The sequence below is a fragment of the Rhinolophus ferrumequinum genome, chromosome 6 (genome assembly GCF_004115265.2).
Source record: "Rhinolophus ferrumequinum isolate MPI-CBG mRhiFer1 chromosome 6, mRhiFer1_v1.p, whole genome shotgun sequence".
NCBI lineage: Eukaryota > Metazoa > Chordata > Mammalia > Chiroptera > Rhinolophidae > Rhinolophus > Rhinolophus ferrumequinum.
This window is the reverse complement of record NC_046289.1, coordinates 26,715,052-26,733,218: the sequence shown is the minus strand read 5'-3', so window position 1 is coordinate 26,733,218 and position 18,167 is coordinate 26,715,052. Positions and strand designations below refer to the sequence as shown.

Below are 18,167 nucleotides of genomic sequence, written 5' to 3'. Positions count from 1 at the left end.
TTGATTGCTCTTACACAGAAAAGCTCACAAATTTCCTGCATAAAATTTCTTTTTAAAAAGAGTTTCTGGGGGCCAGCCCAGTGGCTCAGGCGGTTAGAGCCCCATGCTCCTAATTCCAAAGGCTGCTGGTTCGATTCCCACATGGGCCAGTGGGCTCTCAACCACAAGGTTGCTAGTTCAATTCCTCGAGTCCCGCAAGGGATGGTGGGCTGCGTCCCCTGCAAATAAGATTGAACACAGCACCTTGAGCTGAGCTGCCGCTGAGCTCCCAGATGGCTCAGTTGGTTGGAACACCGGCTCTCAACCACAAGGTTGCCGGTTCGACTCCCGCAAGGGATGTTGGGCTGTGCCCCCTGCAACGGCAACTGGACCTGGAGCTGAGCTGCGCCCTCCACAACTAAGACTGAAAGGACAACAACTTGAAGCTGAATGGCACCCTCCACAACTAAGATTGAAAGGACAACAACTTGACTTGGAAGAAAAAGTCCTGGAAGTACACACTGTTCCTCAATAAAATCCTGTTCCCCTTCCCCAATAAAATCTTAAAAAAAAAAAAAACAAAAAAGAGAGTTTCTGTCAGGCTGAATTTGCAGAGTGCTAGTACCTGTCCCCTTCCCTCCCCTCCCACCACAAAAGCTCAAAAGTACTAGTAGCAACAAAGTCAAAATTCTCCTCATGAGGCGATATTAATTTTGATATTAATTTTGATATTAATTTTGATATTAATCAAAAACTGTAAGCGGGCACCACAAAGCAGGCCTAGCTAGCTCTCCTCCATGGGGAATAGAATCACCGTGCAGGTCCGACTAGCTCTGTTCTGACTGTCTTTCTGTCTATGCTATGGATGCCTTTCCGAGTACCTTCTTTCTACCTCCACGCCCACTGGGAAGGGGGAAGACAAGGTGTGTGCCTGTACCTTCCCAGCCTAGCTCCAAAAATTACTCTACAAATCCTATTCCCCATGTGGTGGAGTTGACACTCTTACTATGTATGGTTGGGCAAACTCAAAACCACACAGATTCTCAATGTGGTCCATCTGGCTACAAACTGAGCTGCAAAGGCAACACCGAGGAGGGCCTGCTCACCTCCAAGAGGACAAGGCGGTAAAAGCCATGTCACCTGAATAAACCACACAGGGCTCTGCCATTAACAGATGTGTCCAAACACTTTTGAATGTTTACATTACTTTTCTGGTTAAAAAAATTTAAAGTCTGAGAAGTGGCATCTGTGGATTTATCTGAAATCTATACATCCTTCCTTTGTTTCAACAAAAAGAAAACCATAACACGAACACAGAAACAAGAGTCGAATAATGTGGAAATTTATGTTACGGCCCAGCTTTTGGACAGCTGTATGTAAGCTTAACATTGGTTCAGCATCAACACTAACAAGAAGCAAAGCTGAGGCTACAGAATGAAGGCTGAGGTTCGTATTGTGCTTTTGGAGGGGCCTAGGAAAAGGGGAAATGAGAAAGCAGCTCACAGTTCTTGTGCATTTTAGGACCGTTAGGTCCAGACATGTCAGAGGCCCCTGGGTTGGAGCAGTGAAGGATCCCCTCCCTGGAAGGATCCCCTTCCAGATATGTGGATGATCTGCCCCACAAAGGTCCTAAGACTAGTCCCAGCTCACCCAGACTCTGGGGAGTAAGAGTCCACCCTGCAGAACAAGCTGCCAGAAGAGAGGTTTTTTTACTGCAATCTGTTCCCAAAGAACAGAGCAGAAAGAATAGCACACAAGTGCTGAAGAGCCTGGGGTTCAATTCAGGCTCCACCACTCTCCAGCTGTGTGTCCTTGGACAAGGCATTAAACCTCTCGTAGCCTTACTTTCCCCCACTGTAAAATGGGGTCTAACACCAAATCCAACTGGATTACCTAAGACAGACACCATGTTTCCCCAGAAATAAGACCTTTTGGAGCAAAAATTAATATAAGACCCGGTCTTACTATGAAGACGCATTTGAGCTGATGGTTTGGCTCAGTCTTATTTTTGGGGAAACAAAGTACAGTTCCAAATAAAATTCTATAGCACCAAATACAAAATGTATTTATTCTTCTCCCATTTCTAGGAATACTAGGGGGGAATGAAGTTTCATTTACTGTTGTCACCATGAATAACAGTCTAAGGAAAAAAACCAGATAATGACACATTACACTAGTAATCTTAAATCATCTGAAAGAAGCTTATGTGGGAAAAATGTTTAATGGTTTTCTATTGCCACCTATGGAACTCAATGGTGCCTCTTTCCTTGTCACCAGCTGCCGTGCACTTGGGATAGACAAGCTAATTTTATTATTAATTTAATCCAATTAATTAGAATGGAGGTCCCCTACCTCCAATCTGATTGAAAAATGAGCAGAGGACCAGAAAAGACATTTTTTTTTTTTTTAAGGAGGGCGCAGTTCACAGTGACCAACGCAGGGATTGAACCGGCAACCTTGGTGTTATTAGCACTGAGCGCTAACCAACTGAGCTAAACAGCCACCCACAGAAAAGACCCTTTTTTAAAGAAGACAACCAAATGGCCAACAAGTGCATGAAAAGATGCTTAATATCAGTAATCATCAGGGAAATGCAAATCAATACCACAAGGAGCTATCACCTCACACCTGTTAGAACGGCTATTGTTAACAAGACAAGTGGTAACAAGTGTTGGCAAGGATGTGGAGAAAAAGGAAACCCTTGTACACTGTTGGTGGGAACGTGAATTGGTGCAGTCACTATGGAAAACAGTATGAAGGTTCCTCAAAAAATTAAAAATAGAACTACCATACGACCCAGCAATTCTACTTCTGGGTATTTATCCAAAGGAAATAAAATCACTATCTAAAAGTGATATCTGCACGCCCATGTTCATTGCAGCATTATTCACACAGTTAAGATAAAGAAGCACTCTAATGTGAGGGGTATAAATGTCTCAGTATTATGTAGCTTTGCACACCTGAAACTAAGAAAAAGAAAAAGAAAAAAGAAACAATCTAAGTGTCGTCTATGGATGAATGGATAAAGAAGATGTGGTATATATACAATGGAATATTAGTCAGCCCTGAGAAGGAAGGAAATCCTGCCATTTGTGATGACATGAATGAACCTTGAAGGCATTAAGAGGTAAGTCAGACAAAGACAAATACTATATGGTATCACTCATATGTGGAACCTAGAAAAGCTGCACTCATAGAAATAAAGAGCAGAATGGTGGCTGTCAGGGGCTGGGAGGTGGGGGAAATGTGGAAATGTTGGTCAAAGGGTACAAACTTCGAGTTATAAGATGAATAAGCTCTGGGACTATAATGTACAGCATGGAGACGATAGTTAGTAATACTGTATTGTATACTTGCCAGTTGCTAAGAGAGTAGACCTTAAATGTTATCACCATACACACACAAAAAAGGTAATTATAGGAGTAGATAAGGGTGTTAAGCCTATTGTGGTGATCAGTTTGTAATGTGCATGTGTATCAAATCATCTCTTTGTTTACACAGTGTTATGTGCCAATTATACCTCAATAAAGCTGGAAAAAAGAAACTAAAATGTTTTTACTGTGTTTTCTTCCTGAAAATTAAACCACCTAGAAGAGCAGTGAACATTCTTACCTTTCCACCTCCCACAGTGAGGAGAACGATGGAGCTCCTGTCAGTGACCAGGAAAGAGGCAGACATCACTCCCCAGCTTCGGCCTCAGGGCCTTATAGGCAGAGCCTCAGATGGTGTATAGACCTTCATCCCACCCTTGTCCACAACACTTTGGACCTGACTGGAAAGCCTGACAAAGTAGCAGACCCCACTGTCAGGGGCGGGGGGGATGGAAGAAAGAACCCTGTCCTGAGGCTCAGGAATGCACGACTGTTGGCAAGTCAACCACCTTCCCAGGGTCACAACGCTAAGCTTCCTTTAAGTGCTGAACTTATCAGTAAACAACAAAGAAAGTTAAGAATGACTGGAAACTGAAGACTAACTATTACTATTTTCCCCAACCTCTTCTCCTTCCTTCTGGATTCTGGAGGTTAACAGAACACAGAAACAAAAAAATGCCATCAGAGTCCAGACAGCATGTACACTACGACTAAAATGGCAGGAGAAGCTAAGGTATATAGACAAGAATAGGCAAATCATATATGAAATAAAAACAGTCACATTTGCACAGTGAAATCTGGGATAATTTTTTTTCTTTTCAGTGATACTTTTTCCTGTTTCATTGCCTTACCAGGCACATCAGGTTACAGACAGTAACAAGAATCTGTTACACGGTCAGTCACTGCCAGGGCCCTGCAGCCCCACTGGTGCGGTGACAGGTTGGGCAGACAGAGCTTCTGCAGGTGGGCAATTCTGGAAGCAAACATTTGGCTCCTGACTCTCTGAGCAACTCTAAGGCACACCTTCCTGTAGGGTCCTAAGCTCCTGAAAAGTTTATAAAATAGATACATAACAAGCAAGAGCCTGACGGAAGCAAATATAGCTCACTAAGTTAAGGAGTCTGAATCCATCCAGAAAAGAATTAGTGACAGAAAAGTCAACATTTCATAGCAAAATTGAAATTGCTGCTGAACATGTGGACTGCCGTATGCAAACGCTATTATACATATTGGAGGGAGACGGGAGGTGGGGAGCAGGGGAAGATGAAAGAAGGAAACAAAACATCTCTGCTGTCAAGATCCTATTTGGATTTCTACGTTTCCATAAGAAAAGAATTATCAAAGGAGACCTAAAAAAAAATCTTAATTTCATTTGCTTTTAAGAAGTAAACTTAGGGTTTAAGGTAGGAAGGAGACTGACTTTTCTTTGTATTTCAGTTTTGCACTATTTTGACCACGTGCATGTATTATATTACATTTTTAATTTTAAAAATCCATAGTGCATTTGGAGAGAATATGACTAAAACACCGAAAATGCAGGTACAAAGCAAATTATACTCAAAAGCACAAGATCACACATTGTGGATCTAAATACTGAAGGAATAAATGCAGCCGTTGGAATTACAATAATGGACAATATATGGAGCTCTTACTACGTGCAGAGCTTCACCTCGATTATTTATGTAATCCTCACTTATACTCTGTAAAATGAATAGGTGGGATTATAATTATTCCCATTTCACATGTATAGAAACTAAGGCACCGAGCGTTTATCACTTGCTTAAGGTCCCAGCTAGCAAGAAACAGAACCAGAGTTCAAACCCAGTCTTATCCAGAGCTCACGTGGGGTCATCTTCAATGAAAGGGGGTTTACATCCTAAATGTGGGCTCTAAAGGAGAAGAGTTCTGGCATTGTTTGGAGAATGTCCTGGGGGAGGGGGGTAATGAACGGGGAAAGGTTCAGCACTGGAATCTGTAATAATCAAAACCGCAAACCAATCTTGAGGACACACTAAGTGCTGGGCGCAACCAGATTTGGAATAGCTGTAGGAAGTAAAGATGCTAAACAGAGATGGAAAAGGAGAAATCAGGCTCCATTCTCCTTCCAAAAGAAGACCACAATACTCAAAATAAAATCATTCAGCCCTTCCTGAATATTCCAGTCTTAAAAGAGACTGGATCCTAAATTGATTTGGGAGGCTAGGGGAATGGGGGTGGGGCGGGGGGTGAAGAAGGATTGAAAAAAGGAATTCCTTTTGACCTTGGCAGCACAGAAGGGAGAGAGAGAGAAATATATGGCCTTCCTCCTGGGGCAAAAGCATTTTAATTATCAGCTGAGAGGCCAGCAGAGCCATAAAACTGGCCAGCTGTCCCATTCAATCAGGCCAAAGGCCATAAGGAGAAGAGACAGCATTTCTCAGGGGCCCAAGCACTGAGAGTTAAGCTGGGTCCAGAGGGAGCAAAGGGCACAGGCCTTTTCCACAAGAGGCCCAGATACAGTTGGAAGGGGTTGTTAGGGATCAATCCCCTTTTTGCAGCTTCAGCTGAAATAAATCTGCCCATTTCAGTGAAAGCGGGGAAACCACACTGGCTGACTTGGAGAGGGCAGCTCAGGGCTGCCCGAAATCCTCATACCCCTTCAAACCTAACTGTGTCCTGTGTTCTGTGTATACCGAAAACAACAGGAATAGAAAGAAGTTTCTCCTACACCTTGGAAAGAGGGAAAAAAGTGCAGCCCCCTTAGTGACGGTGGTTCCTGTGTGACACTGGCACATATCATTTCACATCATCTTAAAACAACACTGCTCTTTTCTGTAGGTCCACATTTTACAGATGAGAATCCTGGAGCTCCAGAAAGCTTACCACATGCCCAATGTCAGGTGCTCAAGAAGTAGCTGAAATCCCAGCCTCTCTGACTCCCAAGCTAGTGTTCCTTCCATTAGACGCAGTAGTTCCCAAAACCAAGCTTAAGGGGGGAATGCTTTCTTCTCAAATGAAAACCTCCAGGTTTCCTACAGAGAGCAAAAATCCCAGGGAAATTAGGAGGCAAAGGGACATGCAATCCACGGCTTTAATATGTCTCATTTCGCTATCTCACTGTCACTGTCAATGGACTGCAGAACACAGTCTTCCTACAATTCTGTTGTAGGAAAGGGGACAGAGGCACACAACTCAAACCACCTAAGTGGTCTTGAGCCCCCTGTGAAAAAGCCTTAGGTTGCTTCAGAGAAGTGGGTGGGAAGCCAGTAGCAACACCCTGAGACGCCAGGATCCCCGTCGCTTAGCTTCAAGGACAGAAGCACATTGGACTAACCGAGTCCTGCGTGTGAATGCAGGCTGCCCCTGGTTTACTGTGAATCCCCGTCATGATTCATCTGACCAGAGCATCTTCTCTCAACAAGGCCATCTGTCATGCCATGGGCAGGGAAGGGAGCACCTGCGCGCTCCTGTCAGCTGTTTTCTCGCTAAACCGCTTGGCAAAGATTCCCCATCAGGAGCTTTGGCCCCACAACTAGAAGCCAGAAAGGGGGGAACCTGGGCACACTATAGCCTGACACACAGATTCAGACACACCACGTAGTTATCGCCTGCTCCCCAAACCCACACATTCATCCTTAAGTCACATAATGTCAGTCCTGCAAGGAACCCCAGAGACCATCCATCCAAATCTCTCATTTCACAGACGAGCAATCAGCCAGTCAGTGCCAAGGCGGCACCTGGGCCGGTGTTCCTCTCACTGCAACAGTCCTCCTCTTGCCTGGATGCCCAATTTAAGAAGTTCTCTATAACAATGTTGATTCATAACTTGATCTGAGCCTTGGATTGGTAAAAGCTATAACCCTTCCCCCAAAATGAACCTACACACATTCTGTATAGAGTCCATGGGTTCAAGGTTAACAACCCCTCCTTAATAAGGGAACAAGTGTGCTTCTACAAGAAGCTGATGGGCGTATTGAAGGGGACTCCAAGGTAAAGGGATGGGCGACCTGGGGAAAAAGTTACATTTTTCTCGACTCAACCAGACCGCTGATGTCACCACTTTATGTCTCAGTTTTCCTATCCATAAGTGACCCTGAGCTACCTCATGGAAATGAGGTAACAGCACCAACTCAGAAATGGAAAATTTTCTAAGAGACACGGAGGAAAGGAGAAACAGCCAGGCTTTTGTCTTATCTCCTTAGAGATCTGGAAGCACAAACCTTGACCCTGAGTGATGACAGTGCCATAGGCCTCCTGTGGAAGATAGAAGTCACTATTTAAATGTTATTAGGTTTGCTTGAGGAGGGCTGCAGGGAAGAGGAGCCATAATAATAATTTATTGGAGGGTGGCCAGATGGCTCAGTTGGTTAGAGCGTGAGCTCTTAACAACAGGGTTGCCAGTTCGATTCCCGCATGGGCCAGTGAGCTGCACCCTCCACAACTAGACCGAAGACAACGAGCTGCCGCCGAGCTTCCGAAGGGGCGGTCAGATGGCTCAGTTGGTTAGAGTACGTGTTCTTAACAACAAGGTTGCCGGTTCAATTCCCACATGGGATGGGGGGCTGTGACCCCTGCAACTAAAGGCTGAAAATGACAACTGGACTTGGAGTTGGGCTGTGCCCTCCACAACTAGATTGAAGGACGACTTGGAGCTGATGGGCCCTGGAGAAACACACGGTTCCCCAATATAAAATAATTAGGTACCTCATGTTTGTTTAAAAAAAGAAGTTATCTAGAAATGTCAGCCCAAATACCTTTCGAAGCCCTTCTTACCCTGAACCGGACCCAACCCGACCCCTCATGGAGGGTGTTTACCCCAAGCTAACAGCTCAGTCATAGTCCAGAAATACCTACCAAGATCCTTCACATAACACAACCTTCTGCTCCAACTCCAACACAGGCGTTATAGGTGCCTAAATGCTGCCCAGGGCCCCAAGCTACTCCAGCCCCATTGAGTAGGCTACAGAGAAGCTCCCAGAGTTAGCAAAGAGGAAGGGAAGGTGCGTGGCGCTCCAGAGCAAGGTTGGAGGAAACGAAGGCAAATGTTCCATAAAGAGATCAATTTCCCTCATGAAGCCCCTCCAACCACAGGAAAGGAGTGAGGCAAGACAATCCACAGGGAATGTCAAGGGCACTATTTGCCTCCTGGGGGTGGGCGGGGGCATTTGTGTCTGCTAGGCTCTCTGCCTGGAACGTCCTTGCCTCACCAACCCTCATCACTTTGTCTCCTTTACTCCTCTTCACTCCTTCAGATCACATCCTCAGGAAATCCTCAGGCATGTCCCTTTATTAGTCATTCTCCTGGCACCCACATCTTCCCTGCACAGCACTCCCCAGAGTCATGACTTTACATTCTAGGTCATTCTTCCTGACCCCACAGGGAGCTCTGTGAGGGCGGGGCTTATGTCTGTTTTTGCTTACCCTTATATTCCCAGCACCAAGCACTCAAACTGACACAAGATGAGAACCACCTTTGTGCAGGAGATGGCCACGCCCAAGGGAAAAGCAAGGCTCTCAGACAAAGTTAAACAACTAGGACATAATGAGATCTGCAGGTTAGGCTCCTGGCCTCACTGGGTTCTTCTGTTCAGTCACATCACCTGGCTGGTTACTTGCTTCATTTCAGCTTTATTCACTTATGTATTTATTTTTACTCGCAGAACATGTCTCTGTATTGATAGAAAATACTACCCATCAACTGAACACAATCTTCCGAGCTGTGCCTGGTGGCCATTAGCTGACCACAGGTACAGCTTCCTACAACCAAGGGAGACATCCAAGTCACTAGGCACTTGTATGTTTCTGCCAGGAAAAATCCTCAAAACATACCTGTCATCCTCCAGCTCTTTGTGAGGGGACACTTGTAGCAAAGAACCCCAAAGACCAGAAATGGGAAGAATAACAGGGAGAGATTCAGAAGTGCATGAGCCGGGTACTGATGGAAGTGTCTCATTTGGGGATACGTTCATGAGACACAGAAAAAGTCCTTTATGCACCCCTCAAAAAGAATGGGAAATGGGTTCTCTATCCAATACTTCATGGCCTCCCAGATCCACCCTAGGAATGTTCTATAGTTTACTGTATTCTCCTATAGGAAAAGCTACTTGTATGGATGGCTACTCCTCACCCTTTTCTAGACAAGTCCTTTCTGTGGACACAGGATGCCTGTGCCGTAGTGGCTTCGTTCCTAAGGTGGGAATGTGCTCCACCTCAGGAGGAATGTGTGCAAGAAACAGGACACTAGAGCGTGAAATCCAGTGGGTTGCTGGGTTCCACAAGCCTGCAGACAGCCAAGTCTCAGCCTGGAGAAGTGCTCCAGGGAACACAGTTAGGGCTATGGCCAGTATCCGCTCCAGGTACACACCAGGGCTTAGAATGTTACAACCGGCCCGAGGCCAAGGGCAAGAGGGAAGCTCTGTCCTCCTCACACTTCAAGAAAGCAGGTCTTCTGCTTCCTTAGCTTGTGAACTCCGAGTCAACAAAGAATTGGGGTGCTACTTAGGCCTCCAGCTGCAAGAAGAGCAGCCAATCAAACAACTCAACAAAACTGGCCCAGGCACAGTGAGGAGCATGACAGGAACTCACAGGTTGGGAACAAAGGAACGCTGAGGTTGGATGAAATAAGCTGGCAGTGGATCCAGACAGCACAGCATAGTGGTCTCTTCCAGCAGCACCTGGCAGCCTGCAACTGGCAGCAGTGGAGGCGTCAGCCGGTGAGAGCTACTCTGGGCCAGCTTCGGGGAAGGGTGCAGAGAACGAAGAGTGCAGAGACACTGGGGGTTAGCCATAAATGTGCTATTAAAACGCCACGCTCTATCAACGCCAGAACAGGCTGATGAATGCAGACGTTAGCAAGGATCGAGGGCCTGGAGACGATGAGGATGAAAAGCAAGTGACATGCAAGTGAGGCACGAGGAACCTCCTACAACAAGAGAAAGGGGAATTTTTACATTTTGAGATCCCGCAAGTAGACCAGTTCAAGGGATCCTTCCCTCCTTCCCTCCTTCCTTCCTTCCTTCCCCAGGAAGCTCAAGACAAAATCTATTTGAAGAGTAGGGGAAATCACAGCCAACAAACACAGAAGGCCAGGGATGCAGTTTGGCAACTGGCTGCAGGCTAGCAGTGTTTTCCTTTGTTTTTCAATAGCCTGTGTTGGGGTGGAGGAGAAACTTACTTCACCAACATTCTCAACAAGCCCTACAGCTGCACACCAGCTGTGTCACACACTTACTGACCCTGACTGGAAGGCATCTGAGCTTGCAACCACCGGGCTGGGAGCTCTAGTCCTTGTCACCTTAGTATTCTTCTACATAGTATCAGGGAATATGTGTTTAGCACGAAGCGACTATGTAGCATTGACGACAGTGACAAGCTATCAGGAAGAAGCAGCCAGTTTAGAGCTGAGCACCAAAACATGGGTAGGGTTGGGTCTGGATAGACAGAAAGATGAGGCGAAGGCACCCCTGAAAGCAAGTTTATTCCCACAGCAAGGGTGAGTGTAATGAAAGCCTAGTGGCTGGGAAGTACGGGATGGGTCCCAAGGGAAAGAGAAACCCAGCTTGGCTTTAAGGGGAAATCACCTTTAGAGGAAGAAGAGGGAGATAAGGCAGCAAAGACCTCATGAGAAGTTTGACATCTGAAAAGAGGAGGCGGGTGTGGCTAGTCCCAGACCAAATACAGTTCACCACGCATCTCCGTCCTTTGAACTATGAGATTAACAGTAAGTTGATCATACATTAATGGAATGTGGATGCTATGACTCTGTGAGCAGAATAATATTATTCCTAATTATATAAAACTAAAGTACTACAGGGCTACGAGAAATAATGCAGTGAAATCTTAGCACTGGCAGTGAGATCCTAGAGAAATGGCTGACCCCCTCTGAGCCTCAGTTTCCTTATTTGTAAAATAAAGACATTCATAGTCTTTACTCTGTAGGGTTGCTGTGAGAATTAAATGAGAATCCTCATAAAGTGCTTAGACAGTGCTTCACCTAAAGAGAGTACTCAGTAAGTATTAGTTGTTGTTACTATCATATAGGGGTTTCACTTTGTTACTACAGTATCGTATATTTAATAGTGGAATACTGTATAACTTTTAAATATTATATTTTGTGGCAGAGAATATTTACTTACATGAAAATGGCCACAATATACTGATGAGTGGGACAGGGGAAAGCATGCTCCAAGGAATATGTTTGTTAGGATTTCCTGCACACGATTTAGGAGTGAAAACAAATATGCATAAAGGCAAAAATTGGAAAAACACACACTGCTTTCACCTCTGTTTTACCTATGTTTCCCAAGAGGAGGAAATAAATTATTTCATAATAAAAGTAATAACCTTCACTTTGGCCAAGGCTTTCCATTTTCCAAAGCTTTTTATATGATCTCATTTTTACACTAATTTAACTTTTAATGGCCACTATTAAACTGCTATTCTGCCAAATGCCTTTAAGTCAAAATCCTGAAATTCATCGACCTACCCCCAAAAGGAAAATCTTTCCACCAAAAGACCATTTTCACAAACACCAGTGCTAGTAATCAAGCAGCTGGTTTTCCCCAATCTGAGAGGGCAGAGACATATAAATCCATTTTTATAGCCAGGGCTTTTACAAGTAGTTTCAAGAAGTGATATTTAAGTTAATGAAGCAATGTGGTAAAGCAGCATAAACCATTAGTTAAATCAGGGGTCTGAGCCACACGTCCCAGGGCCTGGCTAACCTCGTTTGGCTGTATGACGCCAATTATCTGAGATAACAGTTCTTCCAAATGCATGTCCCGCGGATGATTCCATGGTAAGACTGCCACCAGCCATGCTCTCCCTCTTCCTTGGTAATAAACCCTGATTATTAGCTGGGCTCACTGCTACCCAGAACAAAATCCCCCATCTCCCAGTGTCCTCTGAGCTGGCCATGGCTATGTGATTACATTCCCACCAGTTAATGTATTGTGCTGGACCTGTGGGTGGTTAATGGGCAACAACTCAGCGACAGGAACACAGGCTATGCTTCGGCTTTTCCTCCTCCTTCAGGCCTGTGACTTAGACCAAATAACCGGCATTTCAGCTGCATCCTGGACCACAACCCTGAGGATACCAGCCATGTACTGGGGTGATGGAGTGAAAAATGGGAGCCTGGGTCCCTGATGATACTAAAATGGGGTTTAAAATGGAGATGCCCTAAAACCGTCCCGACTTCTTTTCAAAGACGAATGTGTACCTTGTTTTAGCCACTGTTATTTTGCTTTGTTTTTTAGGTTATGTGCAGTCAAACCGAAACTTATCGCTGGTCATATATCAACATAGGATGCTACATGCTATTACTTAGATTTCCCTGCCAATAAACAGCACATGACTTTTTTAAGTAGGTGACCAGGGTGATAAAACATTTTAATAAGTCACTTTTTTACTGAGCCTTTTTAACAGCTAGATGTTTATCATCAACTACTTTCTTTTTTTTCCACAAAGATAGCCCCATATATACGTGTGTGTGTGCATATACACACATACTCTTTTCTCTAGAAGTTCAAAGTCAACCAATACATATAATTCATGGAATTATAATTCACCGGACAATGACCAAAATTCAACTCTCTGGAATCCCTAATAAAAACCAAGGGAGACAGGCCAGTGTCCTCAGGTCTGCAAAACACAAAAAAGTTATGACTCTCCAACCAGAGGCAAAGAAGTGACATAAATTTCTAAAATGATTTTTAAGTTATGCACACACAGCAATGTGACAAGCCTGACTGTGTCTTCAAGGCTCACACTGGATATGCTGTATATAATCCCAGGCAAACAGCCGCCCACAGACAAATGCCCAGGAAGTACCCCAACCCACATGTGAGACATACAACCGGCATCAACATTAGCACAAACCACGCAACCCAACAGACCGTGCACACTTCCAGATAGCAATTATCTTGATGAGGTCCTTTCAAATACAGCCCTAAGTCTAACTCCTGCCACAATACACTGCACCTGAAGGTTCCCCCTTGACAATCCTAAAACCCACTCAAGGACAAAGAAAAGACCAGGGCTCTGTCTCCTGGATGACAGAATGACATTCAGGTCTCTTGCCATCTCCTGCAAACAGCAGAACCTTGACAAGTTAGCTTTTCCTTCACAGAAACCTAGACTTCCAAACACAATATCATAAAAGGTAAAAAAAAAAAAAAAACCTCTCGTATTTACAGCTTGAAATTACACCCAAATTTAAAACGTCATAGAGGAAATTAACTTTTGCAATTTCATTATCCTAGCCCAAGTTTTTTAATGGGCTCAATTATGTAAGGTTAGAGCAGTTTGCCTAGTTCTCCCAGCATGATAAGGATATTTTTTTTAAAAAAAGTACAAGAAAATTCAGCTTCTATATCTGATTTTCTACCAACATATCTTACTCCATCATCCAAAGCAATCTCTAAGTAGAAATTACTTTGAAAAGGGATCATCAAATGTTTTATTTAATACACTTAAAGAACAGAATTTTGAAGGAGGGACGAGAATAATCATATGGTAAAGAGATAGAATAACGGCAGAAGGAAAAGAGAAACCAAATTTTATTTTATGGAACTTAAATCCTTCATATGCATTATATCTAAAATACGTATCTAATGTTCTATATGCTCGCAGGGATGAATTTTTCTTTATTAAGTGGGAACAGAGTGCAGGTAGAAGAGGCAACGGTAATAAAGGTTATTTTAAAGTAAATTGGAAAATATGTTTGTAGTTATATAAACCATATATACTTTAAAAATGTCTGGAAGGATATGCCAAATGCACTAGTTATACTCCCTGAAGGAAAACATTATGCGTTACCTTTCTTTTCTTTTTGTTTATATACACTCTCTAATTTTTGTACAAAAAACAGTTACTACTTACATAATTTTAAAACGTATTTATTGAAAATAAACAGATTCACAATAGCATCGACAGAGAAAAAAGCCACATCTGGAAGAACTTGGAACAAAACAAAGCCTGAAGGACTTCTGGGCTCAAAGCTGAAGGATGCAGAGAGTGAAGTTCCTGGGGCTCGCGCCACCCCTGAAGCCTTAACGCCCTCCTCTCTGGACAGGATACTCACGGTGATTTTAAGCATATACCATTTAGCCAATTGTATCCTCGCTACTACGCACTTTAGGCGAGAGGCACAAATGACCACACAATAGAAGTATATTCCCAGCACCTGCTGATTTAGCCAAGAAAAGAGACTCAAGTGTCGACCAACTCACCATTTAATTATGTCTAACACTTGCTTTACAATCCAGTTTATGGATTCTGGATGTTTAATAAACAGTTATTCCTCAGTTCCCTGCTGTTAAACACTAGGTAGTCATGACAATTAATTAATAGCACCCGAGGCTATCGAGAGGTCTAACACTACCAGCCAGGTTGAGCTCTCCAGCTGACACTGCGTCGGCCTCACAGCAGAAACACCTGCCTCCTCCTCTTCCTTACAGCCCCTTCTCTGGTGGGCACCTCAGTTGGGGTATTTACACAGAATGCAAACAGGTAGTATAGGTTTACTTCTGTTCCACCAGAGAGGAAAATCCCTCTTGTGATTACAGACACACTTACCTCAAGCGTAAAAATAAATACAAATGATATATATATAGTTGCACAGTACATCAGAATTACACATTGTGAAACTTGTCTGCTAATTTGAGCTCAGAATAATCTCCAGACCCCTCGGGTGCCTCATTCTTCTCTTCCTAAACCAGTTTTTCCTGGTACGCATTCCACCCCTACATCTCAATTCAAGGATGGAATGTTCTTAAGCAAGGAGTTTCCCTGCCCACTAAGGCTCCATTAGGAACCCATTCCAACTGAAGCCATGGACTGAGTCTGAAACCGCTCTTACGCCCTCCAGCCCCACCCCTTCATACTCACTGTTGCTGGACTTAAGGTCGCGGTGGATGATGGGGACAATTGCCTCATCGTGTAAGTAGTTCATCCCTCTGGCAATCTGCACGGCCCAGTTCACCAGGATGTCTGGGGGAATCCTTTTCCCAGATAACACTCTATTCAAAGGCCCTCCACGAGCAAACTCCATGACCAAGCAGAGGTTGGGTTCCTTCAGACACACCCCTCTAAGGGCAATGATGTTGGGGTGCTTCAGCATGGCGAAGAGCTTAGCCTCCTGGCGAACATTCTCTATGGTCTGGCTGATGTCCTCATCGGGGTCGTGGCGAGCTGCTTTGACGGCAACCTCATCCCCTATCCAGAAAGCACGATAGACCTTCCCAAAGCCCCCGATGCCGATAATCTCTTCCAGGGTTAGCTCCGCAAAATCAATCTCTAACACTGAGAAATAAAAGAAAAACAGAAGCAAGTCAAAAACATTCTGAAAACACCATTAAATCACCCATTTACCTGGATGGGTAAAGACAAGTTGTCTGTTCACTTGGCTTTTCTGTCTCCCTACTTGCTCCAAGGTAAACTCCGTAAGAGCAGGAAATGTGATTAATTTACTTTCTGTTGCATTATCCTTAGTGACTAGCACATAGTAGGGATTCAATAAATAGTCATGCAGAATCTTGTACCGAGACCAACCTTTTTTTTTGGGGGGGGTGGGGAAGGGGAACAGGACTTTATTGGGGAACAGTGTGTACTTCCAGGACTTTTTTCCAAGTCAAGTTGTTTTCCTTTCAATCTTAGTTGTGGAGGGTGCCGTTCAGCTTCAAGTTGTTGTCCTTTCAGTCTCAGTTGTGGAGGGCGCAGCTCAGCTCCAGGTCCAGTTGCTGTTGCTAGTTGCTGGGGGTGCAGCCCACCATCCCTTGCGGGAGTCGAACCGGCAACCTTGTGGTTGAGAGGACATGCTCCAACCAACTGAGCCATCCGGGAGCTCAGCAGCAGCTCAGCTCAAAGTGCTGTGTTCAATCTGAGTTGCTGGGGGTGCTGCCCACCATCCCTTGTGGGACTCGAGGAGTTGAACTGGCAACCTTGTGGTTGAGAGCCCACTGGCCCATGTGGGAATCGAACCGGCAGCCTTCGGAGTTAGGAGCATGGAGCTCCAATCACCTGAGCCATTGGGCCGGCCCACGAGACCAACCATTTTAACTAAAGGGAAGATCATTTTGATGAGACTTATTCAGATTTTACTCTGTACTAGGTTGTGAGAAGTATACAATCCAGGACCAAGGCTGACATGCAACAACCAAACCATAGAGTGAAAAGTTTTTGTAGCAGCATGATCAGAAGATTAGGAAAATCACTAACTCTCATCATGGGACAGTGCTTAAGAGCGTAAGTGGGGAAAGGATTCTCAAGGAAGACAACACTTGAAATGGGCCCTAAAGAATGAGTGGGAGGGATATCATCAGGCAATGAAGATCAGGGTGGAAAAGGACAATCCAGGCAGAGGGATGGTTGTGAGCAAGAACACGGGGCATGAGAGTATAGGACATATTAGGGGTTTCAGGGCGTCCAGTGCAGCGGGATTATACACATGAAGAGATGAGGTTCAAAACCCAAAGCCTTGTTGGGGGCAGCCAGATCATAAAATGCTTTTAAAGCCATTACGAGGAGCTTGAACTTCACACTGTAAATGATAGGAGTCGTGTATCTTTAAGAAGGAGAGTGTTATTAAACCTGTGCTTTAGAAAGGAAACCAACTCTGGCATTATGGGGAATACAACCAACCTGAAGGACAGAGCCTACAGCAAAAGGAACCACTAAGGAGACCACTGCAGTAACCCAGGCACAGCAGCACAAGAGTCTGAATCTCGGCAGCGGTGAGGACCGGGAGGGCGGAGTACATTGGGAGACCTTTAAAACTTGGTGCTCCCAGGACCTGGCGACTAGGAAGTGCGGGAAAGGAGCCTCACAGCAGACATCTTATTCCAGTGGTCACCTGGGCTGCAGCTCCATTCCTGATGTTCCCACTGCCACATCTAACCACTTATTCTCCTTTCCAAAACCCAGAGTTAGAATCTAAAGTACTAGCTTATATCTTTAGCTATGTTTGGAAAGGCTTCTATGGACAGATAATGACAGCTACCCATGATTATAAATCTTGGGCTAGATATGGTGTTCCTAGATAAGCAAAGTGCTAATTTACATTTCTCTCAAGAAAACCCTGTTCTCTGTCTTCTCAGCCTCGTGGTCTTTACCTGGCTTGCTCATACTCATCTCTCAGGTCTCAGGTTAAACATCAATTTTCTAGAGAAACTTTTCCCAAGCCCTGACTAAATGAGGTAGGTCCCCATCAAACACTTCCATAGCCATCTCTATTTGACAAGACTCCACGTGGTTATAATCACTTGTTCAATGCCTGTCATCCTGCGATATCCACAAGGGTGGATTCTGTCTGCCTTGTTCCCCACCGTACTCATCATATCGAATATTCAGCAGGTAAAGAAAAACGAGGAAAAAAATCTACCTCAGTAGAAAATAAAACTAAAGTTAGATCTGGAAAAAAAAATTGAATTGTACCTCCTAAAACAAATACAGAGACTCGCCTATACTTTTGCTGGGGGGGAATAAAAAGCAACTTTGCTAAAAAAAACTAAGAAAACAAAAATACATTTCTAAACTTTTGAAAAGACCAAAAGAGGAACTGCCCACTGCTGACTGTTCCCTTCCTTACACGGCCAGCCCCACAATGCCTCCATTCTCTACTCAGATGCTGGTGGTGTTCCAAACTGTTCTTGCATAATTATAGTGCTTCTATCCTACCTCGGGCTAATATTCATTTGTATTTTATAATGCAACTGGCAGTCTGCACAAAGGAAACTCTTAGGAAAAGTGAGTTGGACTGTCTTTAGGTATACAAAGAGTCTAGCCCTCTTGATCCCAGAAGTTCCAATTGTTTAAGCTTATCACCTTATCTAGCACTCT

At 44.4% G+C, this 18,167-nt stretch overlaps 1 protein-coding gene across 1 annotated transcript in view; it reads right to left on the bottom strand.

Annotated features, from left to right (window-relative positions):
- Positions 1-18,167, bottom strand: part of MAP3K9 (mitogen-activated protein kinase kinase kinase 9) — a 69,134-nt gene that overhangs the window by 45,829 nt on the left and 5,138 nt on the right. The window contains 1 exon segment of the mRNA XM_033108348.1: positions 15,219-15,632. Within this exon segment, the coding sequence (XP_032964239.1) occupies positions 15,219-15,632 (414 nt within the window).